General features: G+C 31.4%; 6 protein-coding genes across 10 annotated transcripts; 3 read left to right on the top strand and 3 right to left on the bottom strand.

Moving 5' to 3' along the window:
- Positions 1-39: 39 nt before the first annotated feature.
- LOC105202656 (ribonuclease H) lies at positions 40-1967 on the bottom strand. Its single transcript, XM_011171243.3, has 4 exons — positions 1799-1967; positions 864-917; positions 625-790; positions 40-383 (listed from the first exon to the last, which is right to left on the bottom strand). Exons 2-4 carry the CDS (start codon positions 914-916, stop codon positions 276-278), a joined length of 327 nt encoding a protein of 108 aa, XP_011169545.1. The 5' UTR covers position 917; positions 1799-1967; the 3' UTR covers positions 40-275.
- A 1786-nt stretch (positions 1968-3753) lies between these two features.
- Positions 3754-9648, top strand: LOC105202655 (DNA-directed RNA polymerase III subunit RPC2). Of its 2 annotated transcripts, XM_011171242.3 has the most exons (10): positions 3754-4145; positions 4808-4962; positions 5041-5247; positions 5331-5578; positions 5651-6811; positions 6898-7490; positions 7557-7809; positions 7886-8050; positions 8496-8626; positions 9201-9648. In XM_011171242.3, exons 1-10 carry the CDS (start codon positions 4140-4142, stop codon positions 9582-9584), a joined length of 3303 nt encoding a protein of 1100 aa, XP_011169544.1. In that variant the 5' UTR covers positions 3754-4139; the 3' UTR covers positions 9585-9648. The 2 variants fall into 2 exon arrangements, with proteins under 2 accessions (XP_011169544.1, XP_011169543.1); XM_011171241.3 differs by having other exon boundaries at positions 5331-6811.
- Positions 9649-9789: 141 nt separating this feature from the next.
- Positions 9790-13107, bottom strand: LOC105202654 (pyridoxal kinase). Its single transcript, XM_011171239.3, has 7 exons — positions 12832-13107; positions 11939-12038; positions 11710-11853; positions 11502-11622; positions 10847-10989; positions 10591-10770; positions 9790-10524 (listed from the first exon to the last, which is right to left on the bottom strand). The coding sequence occupies exons 1-7, from the start codon at positions 12922-12924 to the stop codon at positions 10412-10414; spliced, it is 894 nt and encodes a 297-aa protein (XP_011169541.2). The 5' UTR covers positions 12925-13107; the 3' UTR covers positions 9790-10411.
- A 977-nt stretch (positions 13108-14084) lies between these two features.
- On the top strand, positions 14085-17449 carry LOC105202653 (FAST kinase domain-containing protein 4). 4 transcript variants are annotated; one of them, XM_011171237.3, is made up of 10 exons: positions 14085-14214; positions 14369-14516; positions 14648-15070; positions 15233-15382; positions 15452-15697; positions 16006-16147; positions 16231-16311; positions 16384-16545; positions 16813-16891; positions 17096-17379. In XM_011171237.3, the coding sequence occupies exons 2-10, from the start codon at positions 14373-14375 to the stop codon at positions 17325-17327; spliced, it is 1659 nt and encodes a 552-aa protein (XP_011169539.2). In that variant the 5' UTR covers positions 14085-14214; positions 14369-14372; the 3' UTR covers positions 17328-17379. The 4 variants fall into 4 exon arrangements, with proteins under 4 accessions (XP_011169539.2, XP_011169537.2, XP_011169540.2 ...); XM_011171235.3 differs by having other exon boundaries at positions 14100-14246; XM_011171238.3 differs by having other exon boundaries at positions 14119-14308.
- Positions 17450-17505: 56 nt separating this feature from the next.
- Positions 17506-18502, bottom strand: LOC105202652 (NADH dehydrogenase [ubiquinone] 1 alpha subcomplex subunit 12). The gene is made up of 3 exons (XM_011171234.3): positions 18338-18502; positions 18023-18105; positions 17506-17863 (listed from the first exon to the last, which is right to left on the bottom strand). The coding sequence occupies exons 1-3, from the start codon at positions 18433-18435 to the stop codon at positions 17622-17624; spliced, it is 423 nt and encodes a 140-aa protein (XP_011169536.1). The 5' UTR covers positions 18436-18502; the 3' UTR covers positions 17506-17621.
- Positions 18503-18755: 253 nt separating this feature from the next.
- LOC105202651 (NADH dehydrogenase (ubiquinone) complex I, assembly factor 6) lies at positions 18756-21481 on the top strand. Its single transcript, XM_011171233.3, has 4 exons — positions 18756-19139; positions 19858-20080; positions 20156-20551; positions 20704-21481. Exons 1-4 carry the CDS (start codon positions 19027-19029, stop codon positions 20881-20883), a joined length of 912 nt encoding a protein of 303 aa, XP_011169535.1. The 5' UTR covers positions 18756-19026; the 3' UTR covers positions 20884-21481.
- The last annotated feature ends 176 nt before the right edge of the window (positions 21482-21657 follow it).

Here is a 21657-nt window from a genome sequence, read left to right as displayed (position 1 = left end):
AAATCAAAGATGACGATTCTTCAGGAACTAGAAAATAAATTATAGTATTTCAGTAATATTTATTAATCATGACATGCTTAAAAAAAAAATAAGTAATAAGATGTATGAACTTAAGTAATCATCAGTAACTCTTGTATATAATGGATAATGTAAAACTCAAAATAACATATTCCAACTAATTATAACTTTATGAACTTAAGCATGTCTATGTCTTACACGGTTAATTCTTTAATATAAGAAAAAAGAACAGTCTTTCGTGGTATTTTTTTTTTTTTTTAATGTTTTTGCCAGGAAGTGCGTGTAGAGTTCTCGACGAAATGGCGATTTCCATCCGTACCACTCGCGTAAGAACGTTCGTGCACGATAGTGGTATTTCTACCACTCTGTAAATCAACCAAAATCGTTATAAAAACAAGGATATGCAAAAAATGGAAGTGTTGAAATAGCGTTAAAAAATTAAGTTTAAGAATGTTGGAAAATTTCAAAAGCATTTCTAAAATTGACGTATGAAATGTAAAAAATATATATTTTATCATATTGTATAATTATGAAAATAAAAATATATATCTATCTTATTTAATATTAAAGTACATTCATATATTAAAGATATTTTTTACTATATACCGTATACTCAGTACGATGATAGCTATTAGCTTCCATATGACGTCCCTCTAGTTGAGTATTGCTTCTTGAAGATTGTTGATCAATAAAGTCATGAGCTTGAGCTGGAGTATCAAACTTCTTATAGCTGTTATTCGAGTATCTATTTACTTGGTCTTTGCAATCCTCCCTTGTAACGGAAAGCATTCATTTAGGTTCTGATCAGAAATAATTTAGTTCCAATTATTTCATAGTTTCCTTACCAATTGTCATACACTCCAGTATTACGACCTTTGGCTACTCCATAATAAGGCATTCTACAATATTAAAAAAATAAATTTAGGAATTTAAACTCAACTTTTTTACAGTAACTATTATGACTATTATTTTTTTGTTATTATATCATTAACTGAAACTTATAAAAAAGAAAATCGAAAATAGTATCCCAGAAAAAGTCAATTATATTTTCTTTTTATTTTCTTTTTCTCATCTTATGAATACAATTTTAATCGTTCAGAAATTCTTATTTTTCTACATTGATATAATTAGTTTTGAAGATAGTATTAGATCCAAAGGTACACAATTATAAAGGAAAAGAAAGACAATATTAGTATCAAAGAAAAATGCTAATTATATTTTTCATTAAAAAATTTCTTTTATTTTATTACACTATTTTATTATTTTAAAAACATGATATTAAATTAGAAGAAACACAATCATAAGGAGGATGGAGGGGGCAGATGTTAGCATCAAAGATGAAGAAAATGCCAAATGATGAAAATTGCATTTTTATTTTCCTTTCTTTTCATCATTTAACGAATATAAATTTTAATCATTCAAAAATTCTTTTTTATACTTGTCTGTAATTACGATCTCGAAGACGGAGCAATCAGAATACAGTTACAAGACATACGCAAAGATAATATTAATTTTTAACTCAGTCTCAACCATCCCTTCATCATTACATAAATTATCGAGTTAATATTTACTAACAATTCCGCGATACTTTTCTAAATTGCAATTCCAATTACAACATTCCATGCATATACAAAGATTTATTTTACGACAAAAGAGCAACGGACCATGAAGAAACGAGTCCTTGTCAGCTCGATTTGATAAAAAAATATGGTTATCTGGAATCTATTTTCTAAGCATTGTCTTTTCGTGAACGAAAGGTGACGTTTATTAAACCACTTACTTGATCAATTAACAATTGTCACAATTACAACGTTCTTCAGCCTTCTGTGTCTGCCGTGCAACCGCGTGAATCACGTTCAACAGAGGACTTCCTACACAAATGGCGTCGATAGCGTTCTTCTTCTTTGTGATAGACCGTCATACCGTATATTAGCTAATACGTCATACATAATTTTTTTATAGAAATTTGAAACCTGTGATTCCCAGAATTACGTATCACGTGACCGTTTGAGAAATTTCATTGGGTGCATGACATGCCGTTCAGTTGAAAATGATTGGTTTTTACCTTTGGATCCAACCAATCATCTTCAAATGCTACTTAGGCTGCGTTCGCTTTGGCAGAGCTCTTTGCCTTAGGGCCAGTTTCACAACTTAGTTTAACCGGAGTTTAAACCTTTAAACTTGGTTTACGGTAAATATTGTGTCCCACAACTGTCTTAAACCTCGGTTAACGTTGTTAAACTGCGGTTAAAGTTGAACGGCGAAATTCGGGCGTTTAAGGTAGATAACCGAGGTTTAATACTGCAGCGCCACTGCTTTCAGTAATCTTTCGAAAATTGTACTTCATGGCTGATATCTCCACGGAATTGTAAAAAGGTTATGTTGCAAGATATGGCTCTGGAATATATGTTATCGTCATCTGACGATGAAGATTTTGTGCAAATAATAAATCGACGCCCGAGAATAATTAGAAGACGACCGTCATATTTTGAAGAATTTGATGACATTGATTTTTATGCTCGATTTCGCTTAACCAAGGAATCTGTTACTGCAGTCTTAAGAGAAATCAAAGAAGAAATTTCTCATAAAACAGAACAGTAAAAATAGTTTTGTAATATTATTAAATTAGTACTTATAGATTACATACTATAATTACGATGACCATATATGTGTTTTTCCAAAGAACAATTTTTTTTTATTTCGAGTGGCTGTCTTTTAGATTTATTTATTTTTTTCAAAACTCAATTTTGTCTTTTATTCTAATCTGTTGTTCTTTATTTTATGAGAAATTTTTTTCTAATTAGTGTTCCAATGTTTAATGTACTTAATAAAGTGTAAATTTTTACAGTAACAATTGAATTTAATTGTTTAGTTCAAACTGATTTGGAAACATGTAAGAAGAAAACCTTAAAACTTTTAAATTTGTTCATTATTTTTTACCTTGGTGTATAGAACCTGTAATATCTCATTCCCTACTCTTCGGTAACAACCAATCACACTACTTGTTCTAGAAGAAAGATAAGTCTGTTGAAGTTTCTTCGCATAGATTATAGGTTTACGTAACCTAGAGTTAAAATCTGGTTGTGAAACGCGATAGAAGTTTAACCGTGGCGTTAAACTTGACGGTAGTTCAACTAAGCTCGGGTTAAACCCAAAGTTGTGAAACTGGGCCTTAAAATTTCTTTATGATATTTGTATCTCTGTATGAAATACATTGTAAATACATACAATTTATTTCACACAGGTATATATCAGATGTATTTTTTTTATTTTAAAAGAACATTTTATAGCGTTTTTTACTGGGAAAACCGGTGTGAATTGAATGTGCACTCGCCGCTGGCAATTGGACGTTTTGGTTCGCGCGATGACAGTGCCAACGGAAACGCCTAATTACCTACAACGGATGCACACTGAGTGCGCACTAGTTTTCCCAGTGAGAAACGCTATTAGATAATTGCAATCTGTTGCCTATGGGTGCTTTCCAGCTACGACACAAGTCGACACTGTGTAACACAGTGTCCATTAGTGTGAGTGAAACAACTAAAATTTTCTCTCTTACACTAATGGACACTGTGTTACACAGTGTCGATTTGTGTCGTAGCTGGAAAGCACCCTATTGCTTCCGTTCTTGTGTATCAAGCCTAATTATTGCAGAATTGTGATTGGCTACAGCTGTTCCATGTTCCGTTTCTCTGTAAATTTCCATTCATAAGACAGCGGCCTAATGTTCTAGAACGAAAATTTATAGTGTTGAACAGAATAGCGCAACCAATCATAATTCTGTAATCATTACTTTGCTTTCTGTTCTACAATTGTGATTGGCGGTCGCATTGTTCACATTGGTTGAAGAGTGTGGGGCAAGTGATGTGGAGTGCTGGCAGGCATACCAGCCATCTCCTCCACGTGCAGTCAGCATGTTGTATGCAAAGAGAGTAGTATATTGTATGAAGAGAAAGATTCCGAAATCTGAAGCACCGTCATTTCTACCGGCGTTGAATCAGATTGAGTTCTTGAAAATTCTCAACTTTCTTTAGAATCAAGATTAATTGATTCTCTCTTAAAAATTATTTAAACGATTTTCATAATTGTGAACAACAGCTGCAACAGAATAAGCGAACGAGATGGAGGTAAATATTTAGTGTTTCATTTTTTAATTATAGATATGTTATTATAGATATGTTATTATATACTCTAAAACATAAAATATGAATCCGTTTGAATGGAAGTTTTATCTTTGTTTTTCTCTTTCTCTTTTTTAATAATTGCTGTTAATTTTTAGAAGGCCGGCATTTTTTCTTTGAAATTTTGAACTTTTTTAACGTAAAATTTATGCATATATAAAATCTACATATTACGCAAAGTTTTCGAGTTTGTTGTTGGCCACAAGTTCAGTTGGGGCTGTGCACATGTTTGTCCATTACAAAAATTTTTGCAGAATTGTTGATGCAATTATTAGATTTATGTTATAACACTACTAGATTTTTAATTTCACTTTTATGTTTTGGAGTATGGTATCATAATACATTAAAGGGGTGGGCATCAGTTAACTGTAACTGCAACTGTAACTTTTGCTGGCCATTATAGTAGCCCTTGCCACCCTTTAAAAATTAAATTAATAACTTTTACACTTTAAAATATATAATAACATATACGCATGTTAGAAAAGATTACTGATGATATAAGCGTGTGAGTATTTTATAAATTAATTAAAATTATAATTCTTTGATTTTTGTCTCACATACCATATTACTATAACTATTGTTAATTATTAAATATTATGTATTGCCAGGATAAATGGAAACTAGTCAAAGCATTTCTTCAGGATAAAGGTTTGGTAAAGCAGCACATAGATTCTTACAACTATTTTATTAATGAAGAAATAAAAAACATTGTTAAGGCAAATGAAAAGATTCAAAGCGACGAAGATCCACATTTTTATTTAAAGTGAGAGTAATATCATGTACTTTTGGCAGATGTGCAATTATAGAAACATCACCAGCTAAACTGAGTTGTATGTTTCAGGTATTTAAATATACAAGTAGGTAGACCAAAACTTCAAGATAGTTGTACCTTAAATCGAGATTATGACACAACACCGCACGAGTGTCGTCTAAGAGATTTAAATTATTCTGCTCCAATTGAAGTAGAAATTGAATATGTAAGAAATAATCCAGATAATAAGGAAGGAGGGGGAAAACAGCGGACATGGAAAAAAGTAGTTATTGGGATGTAAGAACAAGTAGTAAAACATACATAACAATAAATACATAAGTTATTAAGATATAATAATATAATTGCATAAATGTTTATAGGATGCCTATAATGTTACGCAGTTCTAACTGTGTGTTAACTAAAAAATCCGAGTCTCAGTTAGCCAAATTAAACGAGTGTCCGCATGATCCTGGTGGTTATTTTATCATAAATGGGCAGGAAAAAGTTATATTAATACAAGAACAAATGGTTAGAAATAGAATTGTTTTAGAAGTAGACAACAAAGACTGCGTCGTTGCGGCCTGTAATAGTTTTACTCACGACAAGAAGACCAAGACAAATGTTGTTGGTAAATCTGGAAAATATTATCTGCGGCACAACATGTTTCAAGACGATATATTGATTACTATTATTTTCAAAGCTATGGGTATAGTAAGCGACTTGGAAATAATGCAAATGGTTGGAACGCAAGATAAGTATTTAGACAAGTTTGCAGCTAGTCTGGAGGAATGCCAGAGAGAAGATTTAAACATCTTTTCACAAAACCAAGCATTGAAATACCTCAACAGCAAACGGAAACAGACGAGATTTCACGTTCCCAAATCTCGTGTTGCTGACGAGATGAAGGATGCGATAGCGACAAACATATTGTCTCATGTACCTGTTATCGATTTCAATTTTAGGCCAAAAGCGCTGTATCTCGCTCTGATGATCAGAAGAGTTATAAACGCGCAGTCCGATCGTAGTCTAATCGATGATAAGGATTATTACGGTAATAAACGTCTGGAACTGGCTGGTTCTCTTCTCGCTCTTATGTTTGAGGATCTGTTTAAAAGATTTAATTGGGAACTCAAACAGATTGCCGATAAGAATATTCCCAAAATAAAAGCAGCAGCATTTGATATAGCTAAGCATATGAGACATGATCTAATTACCAATGGACTAGCTTTTGCTATATCGTCGGGTAACTGGACGATCAAGAGATTTAGAATGGAGAGGCATGGCGTGACACAGGTGTTATCACGACTGTCGTATATCTCAGCGCTTGGCATGATGACGCGAGTCCATTCCCAGTTTGAGAAGACCAGGAAAGTCTCCGGTCCGCGATCATTGCAAGGTTCGCAATGGGGCATGTTGTGCCCAAACGACACGCCCGAAGGAGAAGCCTGCGGGTTGGTGAAGAATTTAGCTTTGATGGCTCACATCACCACGGAAGTGCCGGAAAAACCGTTAATAGATTTGATGCGTAATCTCGGCGTTGAGGACATTTACACTCTCGCTGGGGAGGAGCTAACTAAGGAAGGTGTATACACGGTTTTTGTGAACGGTATCATGGCAGGGATCGTGCAGAATCATAAGAGGCTGGTGAAACAATTCAGATTGTTACGCAGGGCAGGATATATCAACAGTTTTGTATCGATATACACACAACATCGGCACAAGTGCATTCAAGTTAGCTCTGATGGTGGACGACTGTGCAGGCCATGTATCATTGTTAAGCACGGAAAGTCTCTTGTTAAACCAAAACACATAAAAGATCTTGAACGAAATATTACAACGTTTGAAGATTTTCTTTATGATGGTAAATAATTTAGGTCTCTTAAGCTTTTTTTGTATACATATGTATTTTTTTAGTTGTGTAATTATTCTGTTTTTTTTTACATTTAGGATTAATCGAATATTTAGATGTGAACGAGGAGAATGATAGTTTAATTGCGTGTACGGAATCTGAAATCAATGAAGACACAACACATTTGGAAATCGCCGAATTTGCGATATTAGGAGTGTGTGCTGGATTGATACCATATCCGCATCACAATCAGAGCCCGAGAAACACTTATCAGTGTGCCATGGGTAAACAGGCCATAGGATCCATAGGAGAAAATCAACGTACCCGTATTGATACTGTGATGTACAATCTAGCATATTCGCAAAGGCCAATAGTGAAAACTCGAGCGATCGAGTTGATTAATTACGATAAATTGCCAGCCGGTGAAAATGCGATTGTCGCTGTGATGTCGTACAGCGGGTACGATATCGAGGACGCATTAATCTTCAATAAAGCCTCTATTGATAGAGGATATGGGAGATGTCTCGTGTATCGAAACGCGAAATGTACACTGAAAAAATATGCCAATCAAACGCAGGACAGAATCATGGGACCGTCGATAGATGCTAATACTAAGAAACCTTTATCAAAGCACGAGATTCTTGACAGTGATGGGATTGCAGCACCTGGTGAATTGGTGGAAAACAAGACTGTAAGTATCTTTTCTGTTTGAGATTAAATGTTTCTTGCATTGTATTTAATATTGTGTCATATGCAGGTAATGGTGAACAAGTCAGTGCCGGCACCCAGTGAGAACATCGGCCCAGTGAGATCAGGCAATGTACAAACTCAAACGGAATATCGGAATGCGGAAATTCAATACAAAGGCTTGGTCCCAGCATACGTGGAAAAAGTTATGATATCTAAGAATGCAGAAGATGCATTTTTGGTAAAGCTATTGTTGAGGCAAACAAGAAGACCAGAGATTGGTGATAAATTCAGTAGTCGTCACGGACAGAAGGGCGTCATAGGTACAATTACTCCGATATTATCACTTCATATGCGATGCAAAAAAAATGTATTAATTTTCGATAATGTTTTATTCAGGTTTGATAGTGGAACAAGAAGATATGCCATTTAACGATTATGGCATGTGTCCCGACATAATTATGAACCCGCATGGCTTTCCTTCTAGAATGACAGTTGGTAAACTAATAGAGGTACTTGCGGGTAAAGCTGGCGTCGTGAATGGAAAATTCCAAGATGCAACAGGTACAAGGATGTTTCCAGTTATATTAACTAAAAGTTATCAAAATTTGGCAATACCAATATTACCAAAATCCGGTAATGCTAGCTAAAAGTTATTAAAATATAAAAACTGCAGGCTTAGGTTTAGTAAAGATTTTATAAAAAAAAATTTGATTTAATTTATAATGCTCATAATGCTTTTTCATGAACATTGCAAATAAGTATTATAAAACGCGATTTTACATAAAAATCAAAAGTAAAAAATTAAATAACTTCCAAATCAGAATATAAGAAAATTATGCTTAATTTTTACACAGATACTCAAATGTGATAATGGAAAAATCTATGAAATTTTTAAAATTTTGATAATCATGCTTTGAGATCACACATCCTTAAAAAATAATAGATTAAAACTATTGATTTATTTGATCATGTTTAATCTTATTGTGTGAGTTTTATCCGTTTTTAGCATTTGGTGGAGCCAAAGTGGAAGATCTCTGCGAAGAGCTGGCAAAGAATGGCTATAATTATTTAGGTAAAGATTTCTTCTATAATGGCATGACTGGGAGACCACTAATAGGCTACATCTACTCTGGACCAGTAAGTTTCTCCCTCTTTTTGGGATAAAAAGATTGTTATTTGAAATAACTCAATACGATAATTAAACAAAACTAATGAAATTATGATTATAAGGCGTGATTATAAATTAAAATGTAAAAACTTTCATATTTTATTGAACATAACATGATTTTAATTTGCCCTTTTATAACTGTACTCTCATTAGTTTTCTTGTTTAATTATCATATTGTTAAATTTAGAGTTCATTGGATCTTTACATAAGTAAAATGATTTCTATTCTAGATAAGAAATATATTTTAAAAAAGTAAAAAATAAATATACAATATTTTATTTTTCTTTCTTTTTATAAATAGCAGATGTTGGAAAATAATGTTCTGTAAAAATTTTTTTCATTTTAATTAAAATGATAAAATGAAATATCTTTATATAACTATATTAAGCTGAAGCAAATAAATTCTATTTTAACTATATTAAATTTTTTAATTTGTTTTGGATGAAATAGGGATTTATACTATCTTTCCAAATAACTGATTCAATTATAATATAGATAAATATATTTAATGTTTTCATATGACATTTAAAATGTGATTTGTAGGTTTATTATCAAAAATTGAAACATATGGTGCAAGACAAAATACACGCTCGTGCCAGGGGACCAAGGGTAGTCCTGACACGTCAACCGACGGAAGGACGTGCTAGGGAAGGTGGTCTGCGACTGGGTGAAATGGAACGTGACTGTTTAATTGGTTACGGAGCTAGCATGTTATTAATAGAGAGACTTATGATATCAAGCGATGCTTTTAAGGTCGATGTTTGTAATAAATGCGGTCTGATAGGCTACAACAATTGGTGCCAAAGGTGCCAATCCAGCTCTTCCGTTTCTACAATAACGATGCCTTATGCTTGTAAATTATTATTCCAAGAGTTGCAGTCCATGAACGTAGTACCGCGTTTGTCCTTGAAGGAATATTGTGATTGATTGTAATAAAAATAGAATATTGTAATTTTTTAAATAGAAATAAAGATCCAACAATTTTGAAAGATCTTTTAATAAACACAAATAATTGAAAAAACTAATAATATTACAAATGCCAAGCATCTCTATGATCCCCTCGTATTTCGAAAGACTGTAAAGAATTTGGTCTTGCAGTAAAATGGTTAATTCACGACTCATGGACACAAAATTTTTAAAATATCAGATTTATTTCAATATAAAATAAAAATTATTTTATATGTGTCTATTGCAACTAACATATGATATATAAATAAATTATATACATTTTGGAAGACATACATTGGTATACATTTGGTCTTTGAGGTGTGATTATTGATGGAGAAATCTCCATTATTGTAAATGCTATTCAACAAGTATTTGGTTATGCTGTGAATAATTGATAAATGCTCGAAACGATTACCATTCATATTATGCTCTTTCAATCATTAGCTCTTAAAATTTTCAACCTCTTAAAAAACTTCTTAACAAACTTTTTAATAAATTAAGCCCAGACAATATAAGAGATGTATTAAATACATATTTCCAAAAATATTGTAAAAAATGTCTCATAATCCTATTTTAGATACCTTTTAAATATCCTTCCTTTGTGTTATCTTAGAGGCATATACATAGATTGAGATTAAACTCGCCAACGAATCGGTCGCTTTGTTTTATATTATGCCACACGTTAACAGTGTTATGGAGAAAACTTCATATAAACTATGTATATACTTAAGAAAAGTTGAAATTACATTTCTTTTAGTAAGTAACTCTGAACTATTTCTTTTGAACTTTAACAATTTCTCATAACTTTATTGTAAAGATTCCGCAAACAGACGAATCTCTGGATTTTCAATACTGTTCTTGCTTTGTATAAGTTGCAATTCGATTTTTCTAGCAGGTTGTGCTTTATTATCCATATACACTGCAAGTAATTGCTGGATTAATAATAATATTGAAATATTTTTTGCGTTGCAAAAATATTATTTACCTTTAGAATGTTCATACGTATTAAGCAGTACGCTATACAAAGAATTTATAGCTTTTTCCATAGTAGTTTTCATGTCACTTTGCAAATACACATGAGCAAGGAATAATGCAGCAAAGAGATCTCCAGAACCGGTGAAGGTCGCTGGTATTTTAGGAATGTCCACTTTTATTAACGTAGCATCTGAAAAAGAAAGAAAAGCGAATATAAATCTATAATCATTTCAAAGTTTGTTTTTATTGCAGTGCATGAACAACACCTTTTGCGGTGCTCACTACAGCTGTTAATTTGTCGCTGAGCTCAGTCGACGATACAGCTACAGTTTTTGGTCCAATCTTATGTAAGTTTTTAATTGCATTTTGCAATTCACTCATATTGGTAACTTTGTTATCTGTAAGTAATCTGAAAACAAATAAAAGCTAAATACGTACAGTAATTTTAATTTGAATATTTTACTTTAACATCTTTATGTTATTATTATTTAGCTCCATCAACGCACCGAGAATGGAGGGCTAATCTAGAATGTGCTCTTTGCTCTTTGTTTATTACTTTTTACTTATTTTACCATTTTGCTTCTTCGCGCACTGTTTTATCGAAATGTACGATATAAAAGTTGCAAGGGACAGGAAATACGATTGTTGATATAATAATTCGCAAAAGCAAAGAGCATATTAGATTTTTTTTTAATCAAAGCGTTTGACTTTGTAATCAATTTATATTTTCTAATTTTAAAATATGTCAACATGGTGAACCAGTTTGGCTCATTAGCTCTTCTTTTTTATCTTTGATCATAAAAAGCATATATTAATTTCTAAAAGTTATTGACAATTTGTATAAATGCAACAATGATCAACGTATTGAAATACATGGTATACATGGTATTTAATAATATTATTTGTTGGCATCATACATACTCTAATTCAAACTGATTTGGAGTTACTACATCTGCCAATGGCACTATCTCCTTTTTATAAATTTCTTTCAAAGCTTCTGGGACGTACAGCTTGTCATTATCACCCATAACAGGATCACAAACTAGTATTGAACAAGTATAATAGATATAATTCACAAAACAATATTTGATTAATACAAAAATTACCATTAATTTCAAAAATAACATACCATACATGAGATTTGGATTTTTGGCTTTCAAAGTTGTGACTAGCAATGCCACTCTTTTCAGAAAAGAGGCAGAACCAATGTATCCAGTCAGTAAGTGTGTATAATTATTCAAATCATTTTGCACTAAACCATCAACTAGGTCCTCTAAAATAATAATTATATTACAAAATTATATTAAAATATCTCATTGCTAAATAATTGCATTATCCTTTTCTCATTAAGAATTTACCCAAATCTTTATCATTGAGTACTTGGCCTTTAAATACTTTGTAACCAGTATGATTGGACAATTGTACAGAATTGATTGCATCAACCTCAAAACCTAACAACTAATAAAAAATTGATTTATTAATTCATTTCTATTTCAACTAAGGTAATTCTATTCTTACATAGCCTATCTAAGCTTTATGGCCTTTTCTAATTTTTTGTAGAGTTCAAAATTGAAAACTGATGGCTACATTCAATGTAGAAAATATTAATTTAAAATCACTTGAAAGCAGTAACTTATCCATGAAATATTAGATTATGAGAAACACAATCACTAAAATTCTACTTTTAATCTCATTGTTATCAATGGAATACATAGACTAAACAGTCAATTGTATTGCAAATCATATTGATAGAATGTACGACATAGTGTTATTAATTTTTCAATTTATTGTGTAACTATTTAAAAAACAGCAAGTAAACTATACTGAATAAGTTGCCTTATGTGAAATTGTTTATTCAATTGTTATTACTTATATTAAGAATTTCAGGTATGTTCCAAACAGCAAATTGCTGTCAAAAACAAATTAATATCAGCAGGGATTATATAAAAAAAAGAATCTTAGTTGATAGTAATTATACATATAAATGCTAATATATATATATATATAGCGTGCGACATTATACTTGAATAATTTTCTGGAATCTCTAATACTCGAAGTTTTATCTCTAGCGCTCGTATCTTATCTTCAGTGTTCTACATATGCCTTCGACGCAAGAAAAAACAATTTAAATTGAAAAAAAAATTATAAGAGAAATCGAGTTATCGCGATCGTGCCGCTAAAAATTCGCAAAAGGGAGGTATAATTAGTGAGGGAAACTCGACGAGAGAAGGAGAGTCACGAGATTTCTCACCTGCAACGGGAAGGTAGCACTTTTATTGCCGACGTAGCCTGATACTACGTGACTCTGGATTGAGAGAATCCGCGGTGTCTTCGTGGAACACATGGTCGATTAGCTGATTCGCGCTTTCGAAAAAACCTCCCTTCGATACACTTGCTGCAACCCACGTCCGCTGACCGGCGCGCAACGACTAGCAACGACTGCAGCACTGCAGCTCACTGCAAGCACCTGCCAGCACTTGCTACAGTTGCTACTATGCGCTCTTGAATGACCCATAGAGCGATTACGCAACCTGTTTATCGAACAGTGCAGGGCTTTGAGAATCACGGGCCCCCGCTGAAGGCCGTTTTCATCATCTCCATAGTTAACTTAATCGGCTGATTGGATTTAAGAGTTATCTTTGCCAAAAATAAAACTGATCATTTTGTTTTTCTTAAAAAAGTGGATAAAACAATAATACGATCAATTTTAAGTTTTGCAGAATTAATGATTCTTAATTCCGGAGATGATAAGATATTGGCCCTGAGATTTCTGAATAGATTTGTTCTTTGGAATTACACTTGGAATTACTTTGCTAGAAATGAATATATTTAGATATTGGAAAGAGAAAGATGAAAAACACAAAAAGTTTATCTACTAAAAAAGTTATCGGTTATAGATATTTTTTACTATTTCAATTTTCTCTTTTTTACTTTCTTATTAAAAAACACAATTTTATTGAACTTAATTTAATTACTATTAAAATTATTTTAAAATAAAGTATTTATATTCATTAAACAATATTATATATATATTATATTTGTTTTATTTTACAAGTGTAACAAAATTGCAGCAGAAATTATAAAAGCTCTTGTCAATTATTATAAGCTTTCTCACAGATAACAATAATGAACAAATGTTAATTAATGTAATAAAGATATAATAAGAAATAATATAAAATTTTGAGATACAATTAAGAAATAAAAATATTTAGCTTGGAATATCTAATAAGTGATTTCACTCAAATTGAAATCGTTCAGATATTTCAATCCAAAAAGGTAACAATAATTATTATTATATTACACCTTCTTACATAATTTATTACAGAGCCATTCATTTTCCTCTAAAGAATAATACGTTCTTAGGTTAATTTGTAAAATTGTGTATTATTTTATTATCATTTTGCTGTTTATCGACTAAAATAAAATGATATTAATATTTATTTTTAATTCAAAATAAATCGAAAAATTCCGCTAAAAATCTCCATGACGCATCGCAAGCTACGCAACGTTTATACACGTTCGTAACCGCATCTAAACTTCTTTGTGTCTATGACCGAGTGCATGGTGATCGTCTAACCTAAATATGTGCACTCGGAGCACCAGAAATAATTCATAATAACCATTTATTTTCGTGGTAACACTATTTTCCTTGCACCCATTTGTAACGTAAGTCATATAACGGAAACTGCGCCGCCGTTCTCTTGCGCGAGTGTCGCGATTCGACGGCCGTGAGTCGCTTATTACGAATGCCTCCGATCGTGACAATTACATAAATATCCATTTTGCAGATAAATGATAATGCTGCAGTTCAGCACGATGCTGTGTACTGCGACTGCCAGGCTCGCGCCCCGTTCGCCCGCCTGGCGCTTCACCGCTCTCGTGGCTTGCAACTCCAGCACGGCGGTCACCGGCGAGCAACCCGCCGCATCTGTGAATGTAAAGTTCAATTGACAGCGACTTAATCATTTTTTTTTTAATGAATTTAATGATCTATATACATATATTTGTATGTTAATATTTGATTCACATTTTTTTGGGAAGATAGAGATTATTGGTTTATTGTGTAGGAGGACGATGGTAGCAAATTCTCTAAGGTGCAAGCTGTTCTACAGAAGGAAGAGAAGCAGAAATCTAAGGAGACGGATATCCGGACAATCCTTCGCGCAACAGAAGGAATAAACGGTAGGAAGAAACGGTCGAGTGAAAACGACACAGTATTTTTCAAACAGTTTCAAGCCGCCAAGTCTGTAAACGACTTGCTGGACTTGGCAGTATTACCAAATCTGTCTACAAGTAATGCTCTGAAGCTGATATCAAGCATTACTAATCAGATAAACAGTGGAAAATCACAGACATTAGATATCGAATCTGATGAAAGATTTATTTACCTCAGGAAGATAGTTAAGGGTGGTAGTGAGATGAAAACTCAAGAGACATCATTGAATGACCTGTCAAAATACTCCCAGTTATCCACACCTGCAATGATTGCAGTGAGTATGATATATTTACATTTTTAATATGTGTAAACATTGTATTTTTATAGTGTATTTCAAGTAATAATACCTATAATGTTTGCAATTATCCACATCTGTAATAATTACAATAGATATGTTAAATATTTGTGTAAATTTATGTATTTCTATGTAATAAAGGTGATTGCGTCATTGAGAGAACAAGGACAGAGAAATACTCCGTTATTAAAGATGTTGTCATACAATATTGTCAAATACAATACAACATTAGATTTGAAGCAATGTGCAACTTTATTATACAGCATGGCTGTACTCAATTTTCCAGACAAGGTATGCATTACATTGATATTATATGAAAAAAATGTCTACTAAGTTATTTATAAATAACTTGTCTAATAGGTATTACTGGAAAAAATCACATCTGATTTATTGGAATGTATACCAGAAAGCTGCAATGCTGCTATAAATAAATCTATAATAACGTCACTAGGATTTCTGCGTTATAAGAATGTAGATGTACTTGATGCGTTCTGTGACACATTCTTTAAGAAATCCATGAATTACAAATTTTTGGATTATTCATCAATACTACAAACGTTTGCAGCTCTACAGTTTAAATCGCAGAAAGCAAATTTGTTTATTGAGGTATGTCGAGAGAATTTCACAATGTTTCTATCTTTATTTTCAATATTTAAAGGCTCTTTCAATCTTAAGAAAATGTTTTTTTCTTTGATACAGATGTATAAATTTATATTAATTATTAATATGTACTATAAATAGTATTAATATTTATAATCATTAATATATATATTATATATATTATATATATTAAATTGATATTTACATTAATTTAGATTGTATTAAATTTATTGGATTTATTAGATTATATTAGATTATATTAAATTTATATTTATAAATTTTGATTAGTAATGTTATTTATTTTTTGTGACCAGAAATTTGCAGAGCATGCAAACCCATTTCAAACATCTTGGATTGAATGGCTGGATATTGTTTGGTCTTTAGCAGTTTTAGATGCAGCGCAGACATCTCATGTAAAATTTGTACTACAGCCTGCATTTCTAGAAAAATTACACAGTTTGTATCTATTGTTATCATGTATTTGGGTTTTATTGCCATTTTTTATTAATAATATTAATTTCTCATTATAATGTATACAGACAGCCAGCTAAATATATCAAAGATATTAAAAATATTAAATATCAATGCCGTTGCGCAGTTTGTACTAAAGGATTATGAAGGTACACATTTAAAAATATATATTAGTATGCTTTCTTAATAATTCTAGGTATTATTATTGTTTTAAATTGTAGGGCCTCTTTTAGAGAAAGATTCAGAATTTCATAATGTATCTATAGTTAGATCAAAGGAAAAACAAATGTATATAAATGCGTTGTTGGAAACACTAACGGAAGTATTACCATCTTCGTCTTATTTTAAAATAAATTTTGATACAAACATGGGCTTTTCGTTAGGTAAGTTTTTTAAGCAAAAATTAACGTCAGTATAATTTCGTAGAATTTAATATTGAAATTGTGAGTGTGTGAAATATGCTAAAAATATTGCATTTTATCTATCATAAATAAACATAAGAGTCATTACTGCATTGATATCTAAATAAACTCACCAAAATTATATACTGATATTAATTTATTCTATCTAAAATTTTTAAAATAAAATTTAAAGTAATTAAACGTATCACTTTAGTTTTGTCAAATAAAAAAGCATTTGACTATTTTCAGATGCAGAATATCGCATAAATGATCAACATAGGCTTATGAAAGTGGAAGATTGGAATGAACAATCGAATATTGTACAAAGGTATGTCATGTATTATTAAATCATCTAATAAACAGCTACATATTAATTTTTTTTTTTTTTTCAAGAATGTATTAGTGAAAATTATTCTATAGTCTTGATAAAAGTTGAGATATGATTTTATTTCCATGTAATAAAAAAATGATTGATTTCAACATTAAAATGTGTAAATATGAATTTAATTCTCATGTATAATCATTTTTTCAGGATAGCAATAATGGTGAACGATTATCATGATTATTGCATAGGACAAAATGATCTCATAGGATCAGCATATTTATACACACAATTGTTGAAAGCCAGAGGATACGACGTCATAACGATTTCTTATCAAAACTTTAGTACACAGGACAATATAAAAAAACGGGTTAACTATTTGAAGCAATGCATGAATAACATACAAGAAATGAAGTCAGTGAAACAAACAAAATCAATATAGTGCAGTGTTGGTCCAATAAAATTCAAATAAATATTTAAAAAGAATGTATAAATAGAGATACTTCATTGTTCCTTATGTTCAAAAATTGAAAATTAATTAAATGTTAATGCTTGGTTACTAAATCACATTTTATTTCATTACCGCATTATCATGCCACTAGTGAAAAAGATGAAACCAATTCATTAAATATCTATAATTTTTATTCTGGTATAGTCTTTATTTACATTGAATATTCCACTATTGTTATGAGTTAACTACTTTGCTCTGTATGTATCTCTTCTTCAATTAAACTTGTCACTGTGGTGGCCGCCAAGGTTCAATCTTGGGTCTTGTAGTACTATAGGGCATGTAAGCTTGATCTGTACCACTCATATTTTGTTGATGATCTTGCATCCATTTATATTTTGGTCGAGATGGGTCTTTGTGAGGTGGCAAATCTGTTTTGTAGTGTAACCAACCATACCATTCAGCAGGAACTTGTGAGCCATCATAATTCAATCCAACTTTATCCGCATATATTATCCATCTGTTACGACCTGTAAAAAATATTGAGTAAGCACGCTTATTAATCATTTGTATCTTTTTCATACACTTTTAGGAATTCAACATTAGTAAAAAACAAGCATATATATATATTCATACTCTTAGTAAATCATTTAATGCTTGTATTTTTATCACATTAGTTAATAACTCACCTACAAAGTGCGCATTATTCTCATAATATCGATTCCCATACTTGTCTTCTCCGACCAAAGTACCACTCTTCAGTTCGTCCACTCTGTTAAATCATACAGTTTGCATCAGCTATATTAATTACAAGGAGATTAAACTGATATATTGTATTTCTATTGCAAAATATTTTTTGCAGAAATATTATGGTACACTAATAAAATTGAGAAAGTTGAAAGTTCAGGGGTAAGTGCGAAATCGTGTTACACAATGTTCGTGATAAACAAAAATAATGTTTTGATATGTTCATTGTTAATATAAACATGTGACTGCATAATAACCTGAACAGTGTCTTGATGGAACCGATAATACCACCGTGATCGCGTACGGTACGGAGAAGTGTCGCGGCCTTATCCAACCCTAATAATTTTGCTGCCATATTCACTTTGCAACATTCCGAACTCCGAACAGCTGATAGAATGAAGATGGCAAAATCAAGTGTCGCCAACATTAACATTTAAATCGTTCCAATACTCAAAACGCGTGAACTACTAGGAACTTACAAGAAAATGTTTTAAATGTTCCTAAAACAAGCACTAAAAAATTAATGTATTACATATAAATTAATACAATTTCTAAAAAAATACAGACATTTATATTTTTCTCTCCTAAAAATGCATTGATAACCAAATCTAAAAGAAGAAGATATTTAAACTTAACTTTGCGTTGGAGTAATTTTTGTAATACAGATACTTATCTATTACAGTAGATAATCTATGGTTCAAGAATGTGCTGTTATTTTACATCATTTTACATGCGACAGTTTATAGGTTATTCTTACCGCGAATGTTTTTGTTTATTTTTATAGCAAAATGTAACAAAATATTATGCCATAATAGGCAATTGTATTATTAGATTACCATTTTTATCTCGATTCTCATTCTAATCGTGTAATCGTTTAAGTTATTAGAATCATAAATTTTAGATTTTTAGATTTAAATTCTAGACAAATTTTTAAACTGTAAAAAAAATGAATAAATTGTCGATTATCGAGCGAAACGTGCGATTGCAGCTGCGACGTATGAACACTAGTGGTGCAAAACAAAAACAAACTCCGAACGTGTATTGTTCGCAGCTGGTTAGGTACTTGTCTTTGCTAAATTAAACTTGAGCTATATATAAACAAAAATTATATAATTATATTTGTCATAGATGTACTTGTAACAATATTATTGTACCATGTAATATAATATTATTAGTATCGTTGGTGAAAATTTTTTTCCTAATTTTTATGCAAAGTGGATTATTTTTTAGAAATACCCAGAAGTACTCAAAAAGCCTGAATCTTCTCTTAGAAATTTTCATAGATGTGAATTTTGAAATATTCTGAAATTTCTCATCCCATAATTTCCAAAAAAATACTTTAACTTTTTTAGATTTCATAACAATTTATTAAAAATTATAGAATAAAAAATCTTTGAAATCTTAAGATATTCTATAATTAACATATATGAAAAATGTTGAGACAAAATGTAACTTTCTAAGTATTTCTGAAAAATGTTCCATTTTGTATAAAAAACTTAAAAAAATTAAGAAACTTGAGAAAATAGAATAATATAGAAATTAAAAAAAATTCTGAGAAAAATTTTCACCAGGGATATTTCAGATATTGTAAATGTATTGTATTGGTTTAACATGTTTTTAAAAAATTTAGGTTTTTTAAAACATTTTTTTGAACTAAAACAAAAATTTCTTGCAAAATGCCTTAAAGTAATAATGTTTACAGTTTGTAAAGCATGTTTCACAAACAGTTCAACAAGTTCCACTCAGGACTCTGTGCTAATATATGTTGTTTTTTTAGGAAGTGTGATTATGAGAACTTCCTCTGTACGCTATTACTTCCACACAGTATTAAATCAGCAGCGTTTGCTATACGGGCGTTTAATGTTGAAGTGGCACAGGTGGAGGATCAAGTGAGCGACACTAGGATAGGTGCTATGCGATTACATTTTTGGATGGATGCTTTGAACGAGACTTATGACGATAACCCACCGAGAAGTCCCGTGGCGTTGGAGTTATACAGGGTAGATGAGTCGAACGCATTACGATATGTTTTTGCATAATGATTGAAAATCAAAGAACTTGCACATCTCTTGCAGATTCTCCAGTGGCACAAGCTATCCAAACGCTATTTCAAGCGCTTGATCGAGGCTCGTTTGAACAAACTGAGCGGCTCAACATTCGTGGATCTGGAATCGCTCGAGAGGTATTGTGATTACACCACGTCGTCGATATATTATTTGCTGCTAGAGGCACAGGGCACGGCAAGCCTCAATGCCGATCACGCGGCTAGTCATTTCGGCAAGGCGCACGGTCTAGTCACTTTGATACGTTCCGTGCCGTATAATGCCCGAAAACGAGCGATGGTATTGCCGCAGGATATTTTGATGAAAAACAACGTCTCCTTCGAATCCATCTTTCAGGGGCAGTCGAGCGCTGGATTCAAAGACGCTGTACTTGAAGTTGCATCTTGTGCCAAGCAGCATTTGAAAATGGTACTTATTGTTGTAATAGATAACTCGATAGCATACTCGTCTAGGGTTTAATTAACAAGTCAATCTATGTCCTCGATTCACAGTTTGCACATTTAGATAAAGAGATTAGGAAAGTTTTCTCGACTTTCATGATATTACCTTCTTTGTTTTAGGCAACATCGCTTAGAAAGACTGCAGGAAAAGATCTCAATGTGATATTTCTACCAACAGTTTGCGTTGAGAATTATTTAGAAGAACTAAGGAAAGTAGACTTCGACGTTTTTCATCCAACATTACAAAGAAGAAATGGTTTTCTCCCGTTACAATTACTGTGGAGAAAGATGTGGTTTTAGGGTGGCTTCAACCAAACTCCAGTTAACTTATTACCTAACTTTATTTCTACAATATAGATTACTTTAATCTTGATTAAACTTAATTTTAATTTTGATTTAATTTTTAATTTTTTTTTTTCGTAATTCTCAAAATTAGAAAAAGAGTAAGTTAAACCGAGATTAAAGTTTATTTACATTAGTAGAAAAGGATTTTAATTAGTTATTAATTCAACCAGCAGAATTACAGTAAAATTTCTAATTATATGTATAATTCGTTGTTCCTAATTTCTTTCTTTTCAATTAAAGAATAAAAAATTTATTAAGTTATGTTAAAAATTATGGGCGAATTCGTCCTTAGGGTAACTTTGATTAAACTTCAATCAACTTATCGAATAATAAACTTGTTTTATTTCGTTAACATTGAATATAGAATTATTAAGTTTTTATTAACATTTGAAAAAAATGATGAGATTGGAGACAACAAATTATATATTTTGAAATTTGTTTCTAGCAATTCTGCCGATTAAATTAACCGTTGATTAAGTTAATGGAAGTTTGATCGAAGTCGCCCTATTGATAATATATAATATATATAAAGTTTGAAATATGTTCAAGATAACGTTTAATGTGTTTTATTTGTTGCCCCATTTCTGTTTAAGTGACTTAAAATTTCAGATCAAGGAGAATTAGATAGCAGGACACTATTTTTTCAAATGTTGCAATTTGGTTGACTAGTACAATATAGAGCATTTAAAAAATTATATTTAAAGCATTTTATAGAATTCAAAAGGGATA

Source organism: Solenopsis invicta, chromosome 12 (genome assembly GCF_016802725.1).
Source record: "Solenopsis invicta isolate M01_SB chromosome 12, UNIL_Sinv_3.0, whole genome shotgun sequence".
Taxonomy (NCBI): Eukaryota; Metazoa; Arthropoda; class Insecta; order Hymenoptera; family Formicidae; genus Solenopsis; species Solenopsis invicta.
The sequence above is the reverse complement of the archived record's forward strand: the minus strand, read 5'-3'. Positions and strand labels throughout refer to the sequence as shown.

Coding starts and splice junctions, on each gene's coding strand:
- LOC105202656 (XM_011171243.3), bottom strand. CDS start 916: ATGCCTTATTATGGAGTAGCCAAAGGTCGTAATACTGGAGTGTATGAC. Junction 791..863: donor ACTGGAGTGTATGACAATTG/GTAAGGAAACTA, acceptor TTCCGTTACAAG/GGAGGATTGCAAAGACCAAG. Junction 384..624: donor ATCATCGTACTGAGTATACG/GTATATAGTAAA, acceptor GTTGATTTACAG/AGTGGTAGAAATACCACTAT.
- LOC105202655 (XM_011171241.3), top strand. Junction 5,248..5,330: donor AAAAAAGTAGTTATTGGGAT/GTAAGAACAAGT, acceptor AAATGTTTATAG/GATGCCTATAATGTTACGCA. Junction 8,051..8,495: donor AAAATTCCAAGATGCAACAG/GTACAAGGATGT, acceptor ATCCGTTTTTAG/CATTTGGTGGAGCCAAAGTG.
- LOC105202654 (XM_011171239.3), bottom strand. CDS start 12,924: ATGTGTTCCACGAAGACACCGCGGATTCTCTCAATCCAGAGTCACGTA. Junction 11,854..11,938: donor ACTCAATGATAAAGATTTGG/GTAAATTCTTAA, acceptor TTATTATTTTAG/AGGACCTAGTTGATGGTTTA. Junction 10,771..10,846: donor TGTAGTGAGCACCGCAAAAG/GTGTTGTTCATG, acceptor TTTCTTTTTCAG/ATGCTACGTTAATAAAAGTG.
- LOC105202653 (XM_026136253.2), top strand. CDS start 14,373: ATGATAATGCTGCAGTTCAGCACGATGCTGTGTACTGCGACTGCCAGG. Junction 15,071..15,232: donor CCACACCTGCAATGATTGCA/GTGAGTATGATA, acceptor TATGTAATAAAG/GTGATTGCGTCATTGAGAGA. Junction 16,312..16,383: donor TGTACTAAAGGATTATGAAG/GTACACATTTAA, acceptor TTTAAATTGTAG/GGCCTCTTTTAGAGAAAGAT.
- LOC105202652 (XM_011171234.3), bottom strand. CDS start 18,435: ATGGCAGCAAAATTATTAGGGTTGGATAAGGCCGCGACACTTCTCCGT. Junction 18,106..18,337: donor TCCATCAAGACACTGTTCAG/GTTATTATGCAG, acceptor ATGATTTAACAG/AGTGGACGAACTGAAGAGTG. Junction 17,864..18,022: donor GAATAATGCGCACTTTGTAG/GTGAGTTATTAA, acceptor TATTTTTTACAG/GTCGTAACAGATGGATAATA.
- LOC105202651 (XM_011171233.3), top strand. CDS start 19,027: ATGAATAAATTGTCGATTATCGAGCGAAACGTGCGATTGCAGCTGCGA. Junction 19,140..19,857: donor TATTGTTCGCAGCTGGTTAG/GTACTTGTCTTT, acceptor TTGTTTTTTTAG/GAAGTGTGATTATGAGAACT. Junction 20,081..20,155: donor TGGCGTTGGAGTTATACAGG/GTAGATGAGTCG, acceptor CATCTCTTGCAG/ATTCTCCAGTGGCACAAGCT.